The sequence below is a fragment of the Cataglyphis hispanica genome, chromosome 5, assembly GCF_021464435.1.
Source record: "Cataglyphis hispanica isolate Lineage 1 chromosome 5, ULB_Chis1_1.0, whole genome shotgun sequence".
Taxonomy (NCBI): Eukaryota; Metazoa; Arthropoda; class Insecta; order Hymenoptera; family Formicidae; genus Cataglyphis; species Cataglyphis hispanica.
The window spans coordinates 6,932,743-6,954,865 of NC_065958.1; the positions used below are offsets into that span (position 1 = coordinate 6,932,743).

The following is a 22,123-nucleotide window of genomic DNA, read 5'->3' on the forward strand; positions in this document are numbered from 1 at the left end:
TGTTTACCACAATAATCTTTGAAATGTTATTTTTTTATATATCTAAATCATAGAAAATGAAATTGCACACTGAAAATAGTATCTATATAAACATTTTCTAACTGTTATCATGCTGCTTGATTGTACATGTGTTGTAAATGCTACAAACAAATATTAAAAATTTTGTAAAAAAAAAAGATAATTATTTTACAATAATTATTAATAATAATTATTTTATTCTCATAGTTGAGTTGTATTTTTATTGTTCTAGGAAATATAATTATCCAAATCACAGATAACTGAAATATGTATAATAATAGAAAATTGATATTATGATATAGATTACTGAAAGTTGATTATGAGTCCATCACATAATCCTAATGTAATAATTCAATAGTCCATTCTTCACCCATATTTACAGCTGGTTTACGTATTGTTAATACATTATTATGTGGATTATATGTACTTTCTAAAGTTACTCTTCCCATACCTATAAAAAAATTATATATACATATATATTATTAATATAAATTTATTATAAAATTGTATATCATATTCAAATCTGGTTACTCACTGTGGGATTCCAATTGGGCAGACTTAATTCCTTGTGGTGGATTAGCTATGTCTATTCTTTCTAACCAGCTTTGTGTCTCATATGAAGCTAGTTTATCTATTAGAGTTGAAGTTATCTTATTGCTGTCCAATGTTATTCTTAGGTATAAATACTTTCCATGGCGATATTCAAAACTGGTTTCATCATCAATATAAAGATTACCACTAGCTTTGCCATTACTATCAGCAATTATTATTAGTGTGTAAGGATCATTTTTCATAGCAACTGTACTACGTCGAATCCTCATTTTTCGTGGAACGATGGAACCACTTCTTTGGAATACAGGGATCTTGTGAATCGTTACTGGTATTTTATGGTAACCAATCTTTTGATAGGGTTGCATTGTATCAATATCATACCAAGTTACTTTGTTTTCTCCTGGGAAATAAACTGCTACTTCAGTGGCACCAGATTGAAATACTGGGCATATAAGTAGAAAATCGCCAAGTAGTAATTGATCATCGATAGTAAATGTTTCCGATTCCGATGGATAATGCGCCCATAGAGGACGTATAACGGGTAAACCGTTTACTTCGTGCTCTCTAAAGAGCGTGTACCATAATGGCAAATAGGAGTATCGCAATCTGAGCACTTCACGAACTATTTGAGTAGTTTCTTCATTGAATGTCCATGGTTCGCGTCTCTTTGTCTCGATATGAGAATGCTGACGGAAGAAAGGTAACCATGCCCCAGCTTGATACCATCTAACGAACAGCTCAGAATCTGGATTTCTAAAGAACCCTCCCACATCGGCACCGCAGAACGACATTCCAGATATAGCAACTGAGAGACACATGGGATAACTTACGCGCAAGTGACTCCAATCAGCCATGTTATCGCCAGTCCACATTGTTGCGTACCGTTGCGATCCAGCGAAGAAGGATCTCGTTAAAATAAAAGGTCTCAAGGATCCGCCCGACCGACGGAATAAAGCTTCATATGTCGCACGGATATACATATGTCCATTAATATTGTGAACGTCTCTGTGTTCCCAGCCTCCATGATGGACAAGATCCTTTGGTGCAGTTATTTCAGGTCCATTAAATACACTAGGTTCATTCATGTCATTCCAAATATAAACATCATTAGTGGTACCATGAAATTTATCTAAACTATACAATCCAACATAATATTCGATAACTTTTGGATCAAAGAAGTCCAAATATGACGAGGATCCTGGCCAACACCAACCCTCATAATCTTTTCCTTCTCTGTTTTTAATGTAATAACCCAAACTGGTTGCATCATTATGTAAAAAGTAATTATTGTCGCGTTTAATATGAGGATCGATGATAACAACCAATTTTCTGCCTTTGGTAGTAAGATTGTGTACCATTTCAAGAGGATTTGGGAACTTACGCGAATCCCATGTAAAATATTTTTTGTTATCAGTATATTCAATATCAAGCCACATAGCTTCCAGTGGTAAATCATGTGTATCAAAATTTTCAGCGATTGTTGCAACATCATCTTGATCATTGTAATTCCAACGGGATTGATGATATCCAAGGGAAAACATCTAAAACACGTTTTAAGAGAATTTGTAAGTTTTAATTAATAAATATTTCTCTTATGATGTAGCTTGAAAAGATCTTCATTTTTACAATATTTATTTCATATACCTGTGGTAAAGGAGCTGTACCAGTTAGGACCGTGTATTGTTTAAAAACATCAAGTGGTTTTGGACCCAGCATGAAGAATACATCAATCACTCCAGATTCTGACATGAAATGAGCATCTACCTGGGATTTCTTAGTAGATCCAGATACAAAATTAACAATACTTTCTACAACATTGTTGTCTGCACTTGATAAAATGTCAATCCAAGTTTCTGCTGTATTATGCCAGAAAACACCTGATGATCTTTCCTTCCTGAAATATATCAATGCAAATAAATTTTGTATAAATATTTTTTTATGAATCTTGTAGAAGTTATGTATTTAATAGATTTTTTACCCATGAGCATAAAGAACAGGAATGGCACCATACAAAGACATACGTTCGTTTGTTTCATATTCAAATACATCTAGATTATACAGTCTATATGGATCGGTGGATTTAGTTGATTGTAATGCTAGCGAATCAGCATGTTCTGGTACACCATAAGCATGCTCCGATCCAGGAAAGCTGAAATCCATGGCAACAGCTTCAGGACCATATGGTTTTGTATCACGATGTTCCTTGAAGTTTTCTTCCCAAGCACCAGGATCACTCTCAACACCATCACCAGGGTATGTAGTATTATTTATTTCTGCCCCTTCAACATTTTCACCTTGTTCTGGTCTATAACAGAGTAAAACAATGCACATATATATATATATATAGTTTACCATTATACAATTTTACATGAAAACTTTTAGTGCAATAATTGTCCTTCTAGTTTGCAATAAATACCTTTCTAGTTTGGTACGTAAATGCTCGAATCTCATAAGACCACGAGCATTTGCTGATATTGTTAAAACACCTTGGGAATACAGGTTTATTTTAAATGGATTAACATATAAAATAGCTTTGTTTTCTCCCTTTACTACAGTTATACTTTCAGCCGTTTTTTCCACAGAATCCAATTTTGTTTTTTGTGGCTGATCTTGAAGAGCATATTCATTTTCGTATCTGGGATGCAATGGGTTCTTTTCATTGATGTGTAACCTAAATGTGTTCTCATTCAATGAAGTAAATTGTACCACATAGGAGACACCTGTATCTTTATTAAACAGATCTATAGTAACCATAGATTCATTCTGTATAAGTGTATCTGGTAAAAGCTGATATGGTGTTTTCCCAGGCTCTACTTTCCTGCACCGTCTATAAAAAAACAAAGTTTATATCTGTCTCTAAAATAATAATATTCGCAAAAATGGCTGATTCTTACCGGCAGAAACTGCTTTGATCACATCTTTTAAAGTTGTCTCTATTAACTGCATCGACAAGCAATAGAGACCATAGTAATATCAAAAATGGAGCTAACCTGAAAGGTTTAAAGCACAAAATAAATTAAATACTTGCTAAAATATAATATAGTGTACTTTACATAAATCATATATATTATGACAAAAATAAATTATGTTTATCGGCGAACATTACATTGTATATATTTTATTTTATATTAGACTGTACAATAATTTGAGATGAAATACTGCCGGAAAAGTGGCCTCGCAACAAATTATGTAGCAGTAATGACGTAAAATTGTGAACTTCCATTGTAAATAAGTATCAATATCATATTCGTTTGAAGAGTTTGACGAGATTAGATTAGGTCTCCAGCGGACCCGGCGCGATAAATTGCGTTGGAAAAAAAAGTATTTATATGACATTGCGAGAGAAAAGACACGTAGACGATATCAATCAACGACCGGAATACACGAAATCAGACTTAAAAAAACTCGGCGAAATTACTATACCAATTGTAACCGACATTAACAGATGATTTCTATATGTCTGCGATAAATCCTTCATCATTATGAAGATTGAAAAGTCAAAAAGAATTAAACTCACCGCATATTTAAAGCCATATTTGAGAATTACTGCTATATCACTTTCGCAATAACTCTGTGATCTGGGAACAATCGTGCAAGATTGATTTTACAGATGGCGTAACGTGATCCTTTATCGAATGTAATTGAATTTCATGCGCAAGTTGATATATGTATAATTTTCAAGTGCATAATTCTTGTTTTGTTTTCTAAATTAAATAAGGTATTTATGATAAAGCATTTTCTAACACATTTACAAATATTTTAATTATATCCAAAAAAGAATTATATATTATGATATCGATTATTAAACAGCATTTTTGAAAAGCATATAATTTTGTTTGATGATCTATAAATCTATTATGTAATCCTGCTTTTTCAATCAATTTTATCGACAAGATAATATCTGATCTCATATCTGAGTTGTTTTCATAATTTTATGAATTTTTTTCATCCATTTCTTGTTTTTATCGTGTTATTATCACATTTCGAAAAATTTTAGCTCTATCGCGTTTTTTGAAATTTTATATATATTGTTTTTAATATTGGCAAGTTTTCTTTATGTTAAATAAAGTATATTGCAGTAAATTCATATTTCAAACATTTTCAACATTTACTAAAATATTTCGAATTATATTTTACGCTAAATGTTATATTTTTACGCTAAATAATTATTGCCAGTTATTGCGGTGTGAAGTGTGGTGGTTTTGATACTTCGATAGTTTCGATATTTCGAGAATCGCAACATTAGCTCTTTGCTAATAAATTCGCGATCAATCGTGACGCGGCGGTGGATCGCGAGATCGTTTTCAGATCGCTTTGCATATTTTTCACGATTATTATCGTTTAAAGTGAGTGCGGATGCGAAGAATTATTGAAAATGTCGCGAACAAAGTGTTTTTTTTTTGTATATGATATGCACAATCGTTATCTATCGTTTCGAAAATGGTACTCTGTATAATAGTAATATGTCCCGACATATTTTTTGCGGTTATTATGCTCTTTACAAGCGAATTTCGCGCGTGAAAAATTTTCGTAAAGTGTTAGATAATTTATCATAATTGTGCCATAATCGCCTTTATGTCAGTATATAGCAATTTTGATATCGATAATATGTGCTTATATATATATGTGTCCGTCAAATCACACACAATCGTAATCTTCTTCATATATTTCGTGCCGTTATTTTTTCATTGAAGTGCGAAGTTTGAAAATTTATGATGGTAATTATTGCTAGGTACATATTGTCATACATATTGTCGTTTTATAATTAACTACGTATATATTATTGAAATGTTTTTTTTTGTATTCTCTTCACAAAGACATGTTATTATATTTGATTTAATAAACTTGAAAAAGAGTTTAAAAAGAATTGGTTGTAAATAAACAATTATCGCTGTTTTTTCAAAGCAATGTTTGTTACAGTTGTTGTATAGTGTACTTAACATAACTCATATTTGTGTTTAACAGGTTTCTATTATTACGATGCTGACATCGCAGTACTAAAATTCCGATGGCGATATCACGATATTGATATCAGGAAGCTGACATCCGCAATGCTGATATCTCGACGCCGACATTCTGATGTTAATTTTATATCAAGATTCCAGGGTAGGAGGCATCTTTTGGTAAGTTCATTCTTCAATGTATTTAAAAAAAAAAATGATCACATCTTATCAACACCAAAACTTTTATTTTACATTAATTAATACGATAAAGAAGGTTCCGAAATATATATGTTTAACATTTTGCTCATTTAACTTAATTCGAGAAAAATAATTTATTTACAAATTTTTCACATATTGCTTTTGACAATTTTTTTTTACATTTATAAAAAATGGATTACACAATTAATTAATTAATTATTAAACAGACACTAATTAACATAAATTTATACTTACTGTAAGAAATTATTGATGTCATTAGCAAAGAGAAAGAGATTATATATTTTTTATTATTTAATAAATATCTAAATTATTTAAATTAAATAATTTAATAAATATCTAAATTGTGTAAATTAAATAATTTAATAAATATCTAAATTGTGTAGATTAAATAAAAAAGACATTTTTAAAGACATATTTTTATTACTTATTATATATTTACATATTTCAAACAGATATTTATATTTTTAATTATATTTGCAATAATAAAAATGATATTAAAATGCAAAAATGTATATAAAATAAATATTTAGAACAATTTGTTTAAAATATGTCAGTAATGTACAATAATTAGTCTAATATAAATGATAATATGAATAAAAGGTATGTGTTGTGATATGATAAATAATAAATTAGACTGTATTTATTTAACATCGCACATTCATTTTATTAGAATTAGAAGAGTAATGCATTCAGTCGGCAGGGAAAATACAGTCCTATGATAATTATATATTATAGATTATAGAAGTTTGGCACTCTCAGTTCAGTTCACTTTTGGTGAATGTAAAAAAGCCTAATAGTTCGTCTCTAGCATATTCATGAATCAACGAACGGGTGTCTCTTTCTGTCTCTTTCAATAAAACATCTTTAATTAAAATCTATTAATGCATATGTTATATGAATCCATGGAACGGTACATTCTACGTAGTAGTGTACGCATTATAATATATACATATATATATATATATATATATATATATATATATATATAAATCGTTATGATCGCTATAATCAACATTCACGTTAGATTGCTTTATTAGATACGCTTCTAAGATTTTAGGGAAATTGCCGTTAATCCACTTTCGGCCAGACATTCGTTTAAATTCCCGTGAAAAAATACAAAATTTTTTGTCAATACATAATAAACCTGCCTTTTCTCTTTTGAAAAAAACGATCAAATTACTAGTAGCAGTAAAGTAAGGAGACACGATGTATCTAGATCTGACATTGAAAGTGATACGAATCTTTCGATAAAGAGGTCTCGCTATTTCTTTTTTAATACTCATTGTTATTATTAATATATAGAAGATCTTATACGGCCGTATAATTTTAATGTAAGAGGATAATCCCCCATTAATTTACATGAATTAGAAATTTTATTATTTGGTCTGATTAATTTATATAATTTGATTGACATTGACAATATTAATATTATATTTTTGTTTATATATCGTTGATATATAATTTTTATTTTATAACAGTGTCTAAAATATTTAATGTTAATTTTTTCCCTCCCTGATTTTTTCTGTACATAATTATTTTTGTAAACTAAATAAGAATGTAATGCGGTTCTACAGTGTTCATACTCGACAATGGCCGGAAGCGGATCTATTAAGGTTACCGTGAGTTTGCGCAAGAGTAACGTAACATAAAATCCTTTTTAAGAAACAACGAACTCGCCAACATACATCTTCGTCAACAAATTTCTCTGAGATACTGAAACCGCGCACGTACAACCCCGTTCATCGCTTATGAATTACGAACTCGCCGCGCGTTTCGTAGTAGAAAAGATCGATTTTCGTATAAAAAACGGCTTATTGATTTCGATCATTACTGATAATTTGTGTTTAATTTAAGTTAAATAATTGTATCATTTGGTGTCGATTAATAATCTATCGCCCACTATAAACAAAATGGATAAGAATTGTGAAAATTTCATAGGCGATTCTATATAATTTAAAGATAATCATCGAGACGAAAAAAATGTCGAAAAAAGTGATTTGCAATAATAACTCTATCAATTAATAATTGCTTGATTTAATACTAATTTATGATAATCATTTGATAAAATTTTTTCATTTGCTGTACAGCATATTATTAACGAAATAATTCGACGTATTTCACTATAGCTAAAGCCTTTCATTAAAACACGGCATATTGCATTGTCACAAAAAGATTGTTTCGGCGACTTGACTTTTTTATGTTTTGAACAAATGTTAACTGACATTTTACATTTGTTGCACGGTACAAGCAACATCGAAATAGTCGGAATAACGATAGAATAAAATGAGCGTATGCGAGATTCGTATTGAAGCAAAATAAAAAATTTAACTTGGACAATATACGGCAGTATAAAAGGATATGTCCATACAAACTCGAGTACAGTTAGTATAAATGCATTCGTTTGAGTCAAGACATTTGCTTTAGTGTCAAAAGACAAGTAACAGGAACATACAGGCGCTCGATTACATTGTGCGCATTTGATCGTCTTACGATACAGTTTCATAAAGTTCTTATATTCCTGATTATATCCTGATTACTCGCGTTGCTATTTTCTTTGTTTATAACTTAGGACAGAGCGAAAGTTCCGCCTCTTTTTAAGCCTTAATGCTTCGATTTTATCTGAAATTTACGACAGCAAAAATCGATAAATGCCATTTTTATAATAATCTTATTGGTAATTTTTAAATTTACAAAAAGTGTAAAAATGGAAGAAGATGAAGGAACGTAAAAGTGGTTATACGTTTTCTGAAAATCTGCACTCTAAAACGAGTCAGTAAACCGACGGATCTTTTGCTTATTGTTAGATCAGGATTGAATTTTCTTGCAAGTCTTTAATGAATAATCGATCTGCTTTTTTAATGATCGAATTTATTTCGATCCGTCGGAAGGAAGGGACATAGATATACGAAAAATCGACGTGTTGTGATTAGTGGAAAAAATGTCAGCAAAGTCAGACATCTTTCAGGCACATTGAGCTCGTGATAGCGGCGATAGTCGTGACATTCAAGGAGATCTAGCTTCCTGTTTATACCGTTTTAGGCTAATAATACACGAGACATTGCGAACTATTTTGGATCGAGAATTATTGATAATTCTCGACTGTTTTCCATTCTTAAATCTCCTACAGTCAAGGAGTCCCTTCGCTTTTTTCGATTATAATCGGATGCATCAAAACACATGCCGACGATCACTAAAGTCTCGCCACATCGAACGTCATCTCACTATTATTCAATGCATATATGTCTGGCGCGATGACCTCGAATCTCGACGAACGATTTCCATAAATTCCGTCGCAGATTTCACTTTCCTTAGGCACATTAAGTCCGTGATATCCACGATTGTCTCGATTCTCGCATGAAACACGCCAGAAAACGCTACGGTCTTTTTCGCGTAAACCGCAACGTGCTTCTCTCCTGCTAGACCCAGTACTGGTCCCTTCTCAGTAACGGATTCTTCTTGGTCCTTTGAGTTGTGGCCGACTGGCAAGGTAGATCGGAAGTATCGAAGCTACTCCACTCATCGCCGTCCGCCACCCCATAGGGATACCTGGCGGATACGTCGACCTCTGAGCCGCTTTCCAGAGGACTCAAGGGTATCACTTTACATTGAGGTAATGTTGAGGGCAACACTGGCAAAGGCGTGCTGGCTGTTACACTATTGTGATCGTTACCGAATGGTTTTAAATGCGGGGTGGCAGGCATCAAATGATCCGGCGGTCTAGGAAGCGGCATCACACCGACAGCGGGAGTGGTTTCCACCTTCTCCTCCTCAGCATGTTTGTATCTATTGTGCCGGCATCTGATCGTGATAATTACAACCACGCCGAGAAGAAACACGCCGAGCAACATGCCAAGAATCAATAGATAATCATTGCTCATATTCGGTGCGATCGCCATCTCGCCTTCGTGACCGACCGGATCCATCGGACCGCCTAGGGTGATGTTGTCATCGTCTATGTCGAGCTTGATGCGGAATTTAAAGTCACCCACAGCTGGCTGGAATATGGACGCTGCAAGAATGAAACTGAAACTGTCCGCGACGCCGTCTATCGACGGTATTTTTCTGCACACTAGATATATCAGTCCGGAGATAATTTCTTGGTGCGAAAAACGTGTCACTTCCCGTTCACGCGTACCTCTCTTCTCGCCGGACGACGAGGAACTCCTGATAATCTTCTTGATCTTGGCAAATTTTGGTTTCTTCACAATAGTGTAAAATGGATTACTTATTGTTAACTTCGCCAGAGGAGTTGCGTCTAGATGTTGCAAAGTTATTCGATTCTTTTCGCCTGCCAACGCCGTCAACGAATTCATAATAATAAGAGGTGTAACTTTGATCTCGACATGTATATGCTTTTGCACAAAGCCGCTCAGTCGCGCCGACAATTCTAAACTGTCGTTTGGCACCGTCATATCCGTTTGCATAAATACCACGCTCTTCGACTGCAGATCGGTTTGTTTGAATATCGACGCAGCACCGTCCCGCACGTACAACACTCCGTATTTTGGATGTGTCGTAATTTCATAGATCACTAGATCCTGACGCGCATTCGTATCGAGTTTTATGTCATTTTCGGAGATGGGCGCCACATTCGAGCCTTGCTGTAAACTAATCGGACCGGGCACTGTCACATTCAGTCGTATAGGTAAAACGTGGACGTTAAAGACCTTATAACTCGGGTTATAACCACCGTCCCAGACCCTGAAGTAGAAAGAAGCGGTCTGCAACGTTCCATTATGCTCGTATATCACTCGATTGGAATCCACGTCGTATTGAGTGAACTTGTCCACCTGGCGTACTTCTGACGTATTCTGGTCGAAAGGTAATAGCAATAATCTACCAAATGTCGGTCCTGAAATCACATCATAGATGATGCCCTGCGGTGGAGTATCGGGATCGACAGTCAAAAGATTCTCCCGAGTAATGGTCTGATTTTGATTCTGCACGACCGAGATGTATGGGGTATCAGTGACGAGTTTGAAAGGCTGATCGTTGATCGGTTCGATAATGACGGGAATACTGGTGTTACAGAGTAACACGTGACCGGGTATTAAATATAGCGAAAAATAAATGCGATCTTCCAGGGTATCCGAATGATCATGGTAGTAAGCGATCTTTCCGCCCTCGATCTGCGGTTGCACAAAAGTGGTCACATTCAAATCCGGCAAAAGCATCACGTGCCCATGACTAGGTTGGTGAACTAATTTCGATAATACCGCCGGATTTTCGATTCCGGCATTGATTTGTAGAAACGATACGATACCACTAATATTCATAACGACTTCGGCGGAGCCACCCTCCACGACTCTGACGTTTTTCACAGAGATATATCGGTCCAGACCGCCGCTCGAAACTGATATATCTATTTGGAAAATCTGCGATATAAAAAGACATTATTAAAAGTAAATAATTGCAAAATTGGATTTAAAAATTGCAATTTTTAATTAAAAGTCATTAAAAATGTTAAATATCTTATTAACTTATAAAAATTATATAAATAATGTTTTTTGGACACAATTTACAACACCATAAGATATGCTAATAGAAGATAACGTATTTATGAACGTCAAAGATTAAATGTTTACATAGTTATATTATCTATACCTGATTTATTAAAGTTCCAGCGAAGGGTGTTTCGACGTCAAACGTGAAAGAGTCATTGGCCGCTAGGTCCATGAATTGCTTGGTGTGCTCATAAATCACTTTACTATTGTTTATATCTTTCTGAGTAAATCGCTCGACCTCCAGCCATACCCCTTCACTTGTCTCCATTATAACTTTGCCTAAATGGGGCCCGTTTCGCACAGTGTATCTAATCTCCCTCGCTTCGTCAGAACATGTCGTTAATAAAAGCTTGTCTGATATTAATTTCTTAGTAAGAGGAAAGACATTAAGAGGCATATTGTGCTCAATGTTTAGACGAACTGGCTTTGTGGTGATTAAGATTGTATAAAGTTCCGTCGTATGTACGCCGTCACTTAATATAAAATTAAATTCGCCATCAGATCCATCTGAAAAGAAATATTGCATAAACAATTGCATAATAAACATTTTTCCTTTTTCGTATTGTGTTAAAGATTTGCAATTTTATTAATTATAAGAATATTAATATATTAATTTAATTTTCTGAAATGATTTCAGAATCTAAAATGATTAGAAATAGTTAAAAAAACATTATCCATTCCATTTCATATATTTTAATATTATATTAATTAACCATTTTTATTATTTAAAATTATTCTTATAATTATTAATATTTTACATAATATTTATATGATTATAAAAGTGATCTGTTAGTTACAAATTAATTTCTGAATATTGTAATATACTCACTCGTATGTGTAAACATCACTTGCGATTCGTTGATTTGACTCTGCGAGAAAGTATAGATGTCTACTTCGGGTGCAATGGTCAACGAGATGTATCCGTTTTTCACTCCAGTAACATTAAATATTATATCATTCGGGAAGGTATCATTATCAATAGCTGCCAAGTTTGTCGACGTCAAAATAATGGATCCACCTTGCCAAACATTAAGTTTAGTTCTATTTACCAATACAGGAATTTCGTCGTTAACGGGTTGAATAATGATCGGTACATCGAACGGCTCGCTTATCTTATCACCAGCGGTGATAACCATCCTGAAGGAATCCCTCGAAAATTCATCCCCGTTATGCTTGTATAGTATGATTCCGGCATTCAAGTGTTTCTGCGAGAATTTCTTCACTTGGGTGTTCTTCGTGGAATCAAGAATTGTACCGTGTCGCGGTTTCTCCGTTATTCTGTAATCCGTCATTTTGCCGGCGTAATACGGCGTCACGACCGAGAAGTTCGATTCATTTAACATCACGCTCTTCCCTTCCACAACGATGAAGCTTTTCGCCTCGATATAGAGTTTTTCCGGCACGATCACAAAGTTTACGCTCAGACCTCGTAACCACGTGATTCCATTGGTAACATCTACAACGAAACGGTCGCTCGTCTGATTCATCACCGATTGAACGTAGAAGACGCGACCATCGTTTATCAGACTTTGCTCGAAATGTTTTACCGCGTTGCCGCTAAACTCTTCCTTTATCTCCTCGCTGTGCTCGTCGTGAATCTGCAAATCTAGGTAACCGTTCTGCGGCCACTCTTGCACGAAATAGACAATTTCAGTCGGCGATATTTTAGGATGCATTATCTCGAGGCTCTTCTGATTTAACAGGATACTCGTAGCCTCCTCGACGAATATCGTCTCGTTATTTTGAATAATCAACGATTCCCAATAACTTTCCGGATAGACTTTGATGGCAAATACACCTTCAGCCTCCGCGCTTTTAACAAATACCTTAAATCTAAAGACGTCTTTCGTCAAGGAACTACCTAGATGCTTATATGAAACAATACCATGCTTTAAATCATCCTCTGTAAAACTATTAGATTCTCTATTATGCTTGAGCAATATACCATGCTTCGGTCTCTCCCATACAGTATATTTGATATCTTTATCTGTGGTATATACATTTGTTTCTATCTCAAGTTCTTTCGACTGGAGCACCACAGACTTGTTAAATTGGACAACCAAACCGTTGCTTTCGCGCAACTTGATATAGGGTGGACTGGCTTGAATTTCAAGGGCTCCGGTTTTGTAAAAGTGACCGTCGGTGATACCGAATTCAATTTTTTCGTGTTCATCTCCTTGATGCCGAAATAGGATCACACCGTTGTCGATGTCCTGTTGCGAAAATTCGCGTATCTGTACCGAAGGATTATTTACTCTATATATTCCGCTTTTTCGAGTATCTCTTCTGTTATAAATAAGTTCACTTGTCCGAGTACCAATATCTTTGTCTATATAAGCGAGATCTTTGTTCGTTATCAATTTTTCGCCTTTTGATACAACATGAAAAATTTTATTAACTGTTCGTTCTGGCGGATTATCGTTTTTCATAATAATTTCAATTCGAAACTTTCCGACGTACATAAAGTCCACGGAATCCAGAGATATTGCCACAAACTCAAAGGAGTCCTCTTTCGTCTCGGAATCATCGTGCACATAATATACCGTTTGCGTGAACACATCTTCGAATGTAAAAGATGAGACATTCTTTTGTCCTTGTGATCTTGAATTATTTGCGATGGAGAGCCAACCATGATTTGGTTTTATTGTAAGATTGTACATCAAAGAGGATACATCGTATTCCTTCGGATTCATATGCGTAATCTTCAGAGGCACTTTCGAACCCTCGTCAACTTTCAAATTCTCCACGCCCTCCAGCGATTTGCTGTTCTTGCCAAGATAATATCGGAATTTCAAGTTGGCGTGTATGTCGACGCACTGAGGTGCATTGACCTTGAACATTATTTCATCAAAGATATTGGAATAAGATCGTCTAAACAGACGGTAATTTAGTCTGTCGGCCTCGATGTCCTCCTGTGTAAAGGTACTAACTGGCATGAGTTTACGACCGGACAGAAATAGATCGCCGTATTTTGGTCCCATTGTAAGAGTAAAGACGATCTTACTCGGCGATGTAACTAGTGGATTCGTCTGGTACCTCAAGTGATTGCTCGTGATAATAACATTCGATGTGTCGGTGAGATTAACAGGCATCCTTCTGGTCTCTTTCAGCTCAAGATCGATGAAGGTAATACGGAAATCGTACATCTGCTGCGTCTTCACTTCGCGCACGCTCGCTTGGAATTTAAATTCGTCCTGATTAGGGCTACCGACATTATGAAGATAACGAATAGTGTTCAATTCCATGTCCCGGTTGGTAAAGTGCTCGACATTCATCCAGCTGTTGGAGATGTCCCTCAATTTTTGTAAAACACCGTAGTGTGGCGGTGAGATGATATCGTAACGGATATCGATGGTGTTATCGTCCGAATTCGTGGCGAACGAGAGATTTGCAGGTGTCAGGTAAGAGAATGAACGGTGCACTACAACGAGACCGGTATTGTGTGTCAATTTAATTTGCAATGGATAAGCCGATACGCGCAAATACGCGGGTTGACTGGTCTCGATGCCGTCGCTCACTTGTAAGCTCAACATTGCGTTCGTTTTAGCTGAAAAATTAAATATATTAGATCGACAAAAATTTTTGATAAAATATAATACGTTACTACATTATTGTGTCTTTACGTGTGTATTAGAACTAAAAAATAATCGCGTAAGAAACAAAACAAAAAGACAAATAAATATGCCACGATTAAAAGATATAATGCGCCTTGGGCGATTATAATCAATGAATCATTACCGTTTCCACGATGCACATAGGCAATGAGACCTTGCATCAATTCAGCCTGCGTAAATGTGTCGATAGGTCGAAATGGATAAGTAATTCTCTCGACGTGTCCAGCGTCGGTATCTGCTCGTAAAACTGTATAAATCAACATTTCCGACGGAGTATCGGCGTCTATAGCCCATATTAATTCCTTGGTCAGTGTTTTTCTTGTACCCTGCGAATATCAGCGTTTTTTTCACATATTTTATATTTGATAAAATCACATCCGACAAATGCTGTATAGATCGAATGAAAGAACGCGGCGAATCGGCGAAAAATTGCGCCGTTGTTTTCGGACTGACGTAAAACTCATCAGGCGAGATAGCGAATATATATCTCAATTTATATAACAATCAGTTTTTTCCAATCGAAGAATTGAAAAAGATGAATATATATGGATATTAGAGATCTTTTTTATTTCAGTTATTATTATATTAAAAAATATCTAACGCACATTTTTTTTACGTGTGTCAATCTATATATTTATTATCTATAATATTTCTACGAGTTATAAAATCTATGTATAATATATATGCTACTATTGGAGAGTTAATAGTTAACAATTATTTGCTAGAACTTCAGTATATGCTGAAATAACAGTAGCATTGTTAGCATATCGGAACCAGCTCGATATACGCGTAGACGAGATTAATCCACCGCAAATTACAATTGCAATTATAATTTCTGTCTTCATATCGCGATTATTCCTGTTCCGAGAATATGCATCCATATGATATATGAAAGAAACATTCGTTATACGCGTACATGATATATGCGCATGCATACCCTCGAACTTATACGCGCGGTTAATTAAGAGCGATGACCGAGAACGCGAGCGAGTTAAATCGATTTCACTGCGGCTAAATTGCCACGTTCTACGAAGATGCACGAGCCACAAGTAAGCTACTATTTCATTCGGCCCTCATTAATTGATTTAGTTGAGTAGCGCGAACTGGTGGTTTTGTTTCGCTCAAATCGGACGCAACATGCTTCGAATTAGCGCGGCGATAGTGAGAAAAAAATGCATCACGTAATAAGCGTCTCGAAACGAAAGGCTAAATCAGAAAAAAGGAGAGTTTATACAGTTTATTTTTATGCCTTACTTGGGCCAGACGCAATACTTTCGTGATCGGTATCTCAAACAACGGCGGGTCGTTGACGAGAGTGACATTGACGTGAAGGGGAAACCTGAGGTGTCCTTGGAGGTATCCTGGGAGTGTATAGCCTGTCCCGGCCACCAATGTCAATTCCAGAATCATGCTGTCCTCTGTGGTTTCGCTACCGTCATGCATGTACTGTATCTGTCGGGGCAAGTCAATTATCGTAAGGCTAATGCAATCAACATTCTATCTAACGTAATGCAGGATTCTCTCATAACATAGGAAAATTAATTTAGAGAAAACTTTTTATTGAATGTTCTTTAATAGATATATTTCTCCGAAACGTAAAGGGAATAAACAGCATGTTAATAATTGCGTTTTCTGCGCTTGTATTGTTCCGCAATGTAAATTTGCATACGAAAGAAATTGCGCGAGTGTCCGTAATCTGCCATATATCGCAATATCAGTAAGAGACAACCTTACAACGAGGAACGTGTGGACTTTAGTAACTTGCGGTAGCTTGTCGTTCCAGGAGAATCTCGAGCGGCAAACACATACTATGTTATGTTACGGAATCAGAATTAATCATGGGCGAGTACATCGGAGTACCCGACTCATGTTATCCTTTCTGGCGTTTGATCTAACACTCGAGATCGACCGCGGTAGAAATTAATTAGAGCGACCGGGGTTTAAGTCGGTGGTTGTCGATTAGCATATCGAGTGGGCGTCGTCCCCGGCGTCAATCCGAGTCGAGACAGAGGGAAGATGCGAGCTTTTTCTCCCCCTTTTTCCTTTAACGATTAGAAAGCGATTGGCAGTAACGGCGAGCGAACGGGCGCGACGGTGGATAAAAAAACGGCCGATATATGATCTCTAACGAAAAACCATTAATGAGCGGCGACGGAGCAGTTTATAAATAGAGCACTGTCGCTAGATAAATTGAGTGTGGAGTAGTGGAGGAGTATAGGCGCGAGCGAGTGCACGGCAAGTCGGCCGACCCTCCGTGTTCCCGCCACCAACCATTCTAAAGTTAGTCCTTACGGCGTGCGCTATGTATAGCAGCGCATGGTCCTATGACGAACTGGAAGAACACATGACTTTCCACGGCGCCTTCTACGGTCTATGGGGGCCGGCCGGCCAGTCTCTCGGAGCTGCATTTAGTCACCTGATATTAATTAATGTCAGGTGCACGCCGACCGAGTTTTGCCTCTTACACGTGTCCCCGCAAACTCCTCGGCGATTTCGAGCTTTATCGTCACACATGTAACCGACATATGGACACTAATCGCGGCAATCGTCGCCATCATCGGAATTACGTCTATTCAAGTCGAGTTCCAAGCGCAATTTACCGTTAATTTGAGAATTTGATAAATTGATCGCTGACTGATTACCTTAGCTTGATTTATATCTTGCAATGTGAAGGAGTGATCACTTCGGGATGTTAAAAGGTCTAACGCCAATGTTCCGTAAACTGGCGGTGTCACTAAAGTAAAAACGACACCGGTTTCTTCCACACCGTATTTGGCAATGTCCAGCACCATCGCGATGTTTTCATTCGTGACTAGTACGTGCTCTCCCTCGGAAACCAGTAAAGGACTCAGCGAGAGAATTTCTAAGTTTACAGGCAGGGTGGCATTCGAATAGATCTGCAAAAGTGCCATATTATTTTTATTTTATGAACGCAAGTATTAGTCTTATCTAAATATTAACAATATTTAGTGCGTTCAATCTTCAATATTAAATATTCCGATGAAATTTATACGGATAGAATAAAACATCTCACTGATTATACAAATAAAATAATATATATCGTTAAAAAGATAATCCATATAGTATCTTAACTAAGTTAGTCACGCATACATCCATATGTTAGCTGCCGGTGATATAATTAACTCGTAACCGCAACGTAACCCTCACCAAGTGAGCGGAGCGTCATTGAAACTTGATTAAAATTGATCTACCTTGTAATCCTCGGCGTAATTTGGTTTGATGCACAGCGATTGGTCGCAGTTGCACTTGAATGAGTTGACGCCTAGCTGTATGCACGACGCACCGGGTACACAGGGATCGGCCTCGACGCACGGGTATCCCCAGACGCAACCCACGACGATACCTTGACTAACCTTGACGTCCGGTAAACCGAGATCCTTGTTGTCGAGTATCATGTTTCGTATGCAGCCTTTGTAGCTCACATCGCCGGATCTGAGACCCTTGCTTAAGGCTCGGGCGCGTTTATTCAGCTCCGTGCCGCCGATGTACAAGGTGTCGGCTAAATCGAGGAAACGATTGCCACCGGACGGCAGGGCCATTGTTTTCTCGTGATGATCAACGGCGATGCCGAGGCCGCTCGGATTGAAGTCCACAATAACATTGTGCCATTTACCATCAGCCACCGTGGTGCCGTGTGTTAGCTCGGTCGGGCCGTTTCCCTTGTTCATCAGTAATCGTATCTTACCCTCGAACAGCTCGATACCGAGGAAATCGGCATAGGACGATTGTCCGGTGTTGTAGAGTAATAAGCCGCTCTCGGAACTAGTTTTCAGCTCGAATTCCCATCTGCAAAGAATCAGAATTGGCAGAAAATTTCGTTTCTATCCTGTAAGAAAAAAAGAGTCATCCGATATCCGAGTTCGAATCAAAGTCATTCGATTTTATTACGATGCTTAGTGAGTATATATCTTTCAAATCAATATCTTTCCGAGTAATATTATTGATACTAAACAGTGATGAAAACAGTGTTTGACGGTGGAATAGCGAAAAATTTCGATACTATTGCGTATCTTAATAATCAGATTAGAATTTCGCGGTTCATTTCTTTGATTCGCAAGTGCTGCAATCGACGTAGCGAAGCAGTAAAAATACTGAACGAGAAACTTTTACGAACGCAAAAACGTTCGACTGGTCGAGCGTGACGCAATCGAACGATTTATAGCATTCCGTTATGAAACGAGATAACGGATTTTCTTTTGAAAAAGCGAACCATAATCGAGTCGCAATTAAATCTTGGCAAAATTTTATGAATATGACAGATATAAAGTATAACAGTAATAAGAATTCAATAATTTGATCATTAAAATTTTTATATAAATATTGGTTCTACAAGATAGTTGTATGTTTTGTTATCCGTTTAATCATCGCTCCTTAAACGGTACGGTATTCAGATCTTATTGCAGAGTGCGATTAAGTAGGCAAAACATTATTCGCGCAACACGAGTTAAACGAGCGAAACAATGCAAACGATGATAGAAGAGAGAAAAGAGAAGATTGCTCGCCGTGAATTTATAATTGTAATCAAATCAAATTTCGCTCGGTCGACTTCTACTCGGGAAACTTTGGGACGAGTGATTTTCGTATCTCGTGCGCGAAGACGCCACGACTGCTGCGAACACGAAAGCCGATTATTTACTTCAGCGGGCGGATTCATTGCTTTTGAAATAACAGTACAGCAAAGTGTTACAATGATAGTTACAGATGCGGACTAGACTTTTATCATAATAACAGACAAATGTGATAATAGTATAGAATATAACAATAGCAATGTCTATCGAGGCACTAAAGCTATCATTGCACGTTTTAAATATTAAATTATATTATTATATAATAAATATCAATATATGATACAGCAATATTTTCTCACCATAAAATGTTCTCATTTATTCACTTTTTTGTCATTGATATCACGATAATTGTCATAACTCTTTCCTTATTTTCTGCATGTTTTTCATTTTTCGCTAATGACATAATAAAAAATCTAATATAATGTTAGAATACATAAATTTGGAACGAGATGCTACCGCGCGTCTCTTGATACACGCATATTATAATTAAGAGCCAAGTTTAATTGCGTGAATCACAATTATCGAGAATTATGTCATCGTTTAACTGTGTTAAACGGAATTAATGAAGATGCCCGATATGTTAGTACGTGTCTTACTATACAATACAATTCGCAACGGTTGTAAGTAAACGTGTACGAATTGTAAACGCAATTAGTTGTTTACCATGCTGCAGGTGCACTAAGGATGTTATAGTATGGTCCGTTTGTGTTTCTACGTTCCTCATCAGTCAATGCTTCACTGTCGAAAGCGCAATGCACCGTTTGCGAACGCTCTTTATACAATTACAATCGATTTTCAAGAAAATTAAACGTTCAAAGAATTGCAGCGATTAAAATTAAGAGAAATCTATTGTTTAAGAAACCTTTTCATTTGATTCTTTCAATCTTTATCGATTTAAATTAAATAACAAGAGTAATATACAAATATGTAACTTATATATAACTTGATCTATGCTAAATATAATAATTCCACGTCCATAATTTTGATTAAAAAATCGATAAATTAGATGACGAATAAACGGTGAACGGGAATTGCAATTATCAGTTTGAATAAGGATAACTCGAATGTCCGTACAAACCATACATATACACACGTGGCACTTGAGAATCTTTCAGATCAATTGAACTCGGAGAGCGTATGTCGAAATCTTCACGGTCCATCGATTTCACGTAGAACGCGGAAAGGAAGACAGTTACTCGATTCCGCATGACTATCTACTTATCCGTTTATCGACTAGACTAGTATTATGTCGTGCGTACATATTTGTGCCATGCGGAAAAAGAGATTGCAATTTTCCTCAAACATTTAATATGAAAAAACCGGGTCCGGTTCTTTGTCTAGCTTTTAGCCGGATTATATATACCGACATATACAATGCAACAGGTTCCAACATTTATTTTCTCAGATAAGTGTTGAATTAAGGTACTCTACTCGGAAGTAGTGTGCTTTTAATTTGGGGCAACAAAAGAGCCGGAGTATTTACGTCCGGATCTTCCGCAATCCCGCAAGACACGTGAAACCGTGCGCGCAACCAGGACTTAACCATCTGTATATGAAGACCGGTATTAACTCCGCTTACCCGCATGCACACCGCATTCGTGTGAAAATGAAACGTTTTTCCGCTTCTTAGTGCACTCCTGAATAATTTTCGTGGAGACAATGTAACGAAGACACACTCGGCTCACCGAGGTTTTTACTCCCCTCGGACGTGCTTAGCATTTTCGTATCGTGGTCCGCGAATGAAGCATGGAATGAATCTGCATTTTTGCGCAGAAGATTAAGCTTCCCCCCCCCCTCCTCTTTAAAAAAAGATAGAAACATAAATTCTAAGCGAGATATATTCTGCTATGTTGTTGGAAATATGCATTCTACGGCGAACATACTATTTTTTAATGTAAACATCGCTCTCTATCTCTGTGTTGCTTTTAATTTATAGAAACAAAGGCTTTGGGAGAGATCGCGGTTCTATTCTGAGATATTTCGAGAAATACGGAAATCCGCAAAATCGTAATGCATGCAATCTTTTCGTAGAAAACTTGCAATATGCATGCTTGCATTAGAGATAAAAATGACGCGCTTATATATTTTAAAAACTTTTCAACTCATTTTGGAGAATGCTGTGTACATATGTATTTTCAGTTACCATTCATAAGTCAGCTTTCTCTCACTAACAAATATAGTGTATATTTTCTTTTATTTAATATTAAGATAAAAATCTTCCGGACATTTATATAGTTTAAAATTTGACAATATAATATTATTATACATTTTATGTGTTAATAGAGCTTATATATCTTGAAATTATTGCTGTATATATGTGCTGTATGAATTTATTATCTAACAAAATAGCATTCTGTCCCCGTGTATACATTATTTATAGAGAAAATGATGGTGCAAGATTATGTGCATTGCGTGAATAATATTAATTTTACAAACGACTATTCGCGTTAAGTAGCTTTATCATTATGAGCTTTCGAGTCAATCGTCTGTCCTCATCTCGAAGTCCTTGTGTTGGTATTGAAAAGAGGGATCAAAGTGTTTCTATTGACAAAGTGTTGCTGTTTGTCTCGTTGCGAGAGTTACGACGACGTAACTCTCGCGATTGAAACAGTTGTTTCCGAGCTTTTCGAGACGATTTAACAACTCTCCCACGGGTTTAATGCTCGTTAAAAGCTGCGCGAGAG

General features: G+C 36.2%; 2 protein-coding genes across 13 annotated transcripts in view; both read right to left on the minus strand.

Moving 5' to 3' along the window:
- Positions 1-208: 208 nt before the first annotated feature.
- Positions 209-4,189, minus strand: LOC126849960 (neutral alpha-glucosidase AB). Of its 3 annotated transcripts, none has more exons than XM_050592443.1 (7): positions 4,088-4,189; positions 3,465-3,560; positions 2,987-3,397; positions 2,549-2,875; positions 2,215-2,464; positions 554-2,111; positions 209-469 (listed from the first exon to the last, which is right to left on the minus strand). In XM_050592443.1, exons 1-7 carry the CDS (start codon positions 4,102-4,104, stop codon positions 357-359), a joined length of 2,772 nt encoding a protein of 923 aa, XP_050448400.1. In that variant the 5' UTR covers positions 4,105-4,189; the 3' UTR covers positions 209-356. The 3 variants fall into 3 exon arrangements, with proteins under 3 accessions (XP_050448400.1, XP_050448399.1, XP_050448401.1); XM_050592442.1 differs by lacking the exon at positions 4,088-4,189 and adding an exon at positions 3,710-3,921; XM_050592444.1 differs by lacking the exon at positions 4,088-4,189 and adding an exon at positions 3,677-3,817.
- A 2,182-nt stretch (positions 4,190-6,371) lies between these two features.
- The window catches only part of LOC126849942 (chondroitin sulfate proteoglycan 4), a 51,128-nt gene continuing 35,376 nt past the window's right edge, over positions 6,372-22,123 (minus strand). For all 10 annotated transcript variants that reach the window (XM_050592394.1, XM_050592393.1, XM_050592395.1 and 7 more), the window contains 7 exons: positions 18,063-18,657; positions 17,493-17,747; positions 16,105-16,302; positions 14,975-15,176; positions 12,066-14,783; positions 11,337-11,743; positions 6,372-11,107 (listed from right to left, as the gene is read on the minus strand). In XM_050592394.1, coding sequence (XP_050448351.1) covers positions 9,149-11,107; positions 11,337-11,743; positions 12,066-14,783; positions 14,975-15,176; positions 16,105-16,302; positions 17,493-17,747; positions 18,063-18,657 — 6,334 coding nt within the window. In that variant the 3' untranslated portion in view covers positions 6,372-9,148. The remainder of the gene's footprint in view (positions 11,108-11,336; positions 11,744-12,065; positions 14,784-14,974; positions 15,177-16,104; positions 16,303-17,492; positions 17,748-18,062; positions 18,658-22,123) is intronic.

Bases quoted from the DNA above. Each gene is read 5' to 3' on its own strand.
- LOC126849960 (XM_050592442.1), bottom strand. From the start codon at position 3,906: ATGTCATATAAATACTTTTTTTTCCAACGCAATTTATCGCGCCGGGTC. The intron at 2,876-2,986 runs GTATTTATTGCA...ACTCTGTTATAG, and splicing joins TTACGTACCAAACTAGAAAG to ACCAGAACAAGGTGAAAATG. The intron at 470-553 runs GTGAGTAACCAG...ATTTTTTTATAG, and splicing joins TGCCCAATTGGAATCCCACA to GTATGGGAAGAGTAACTTTA.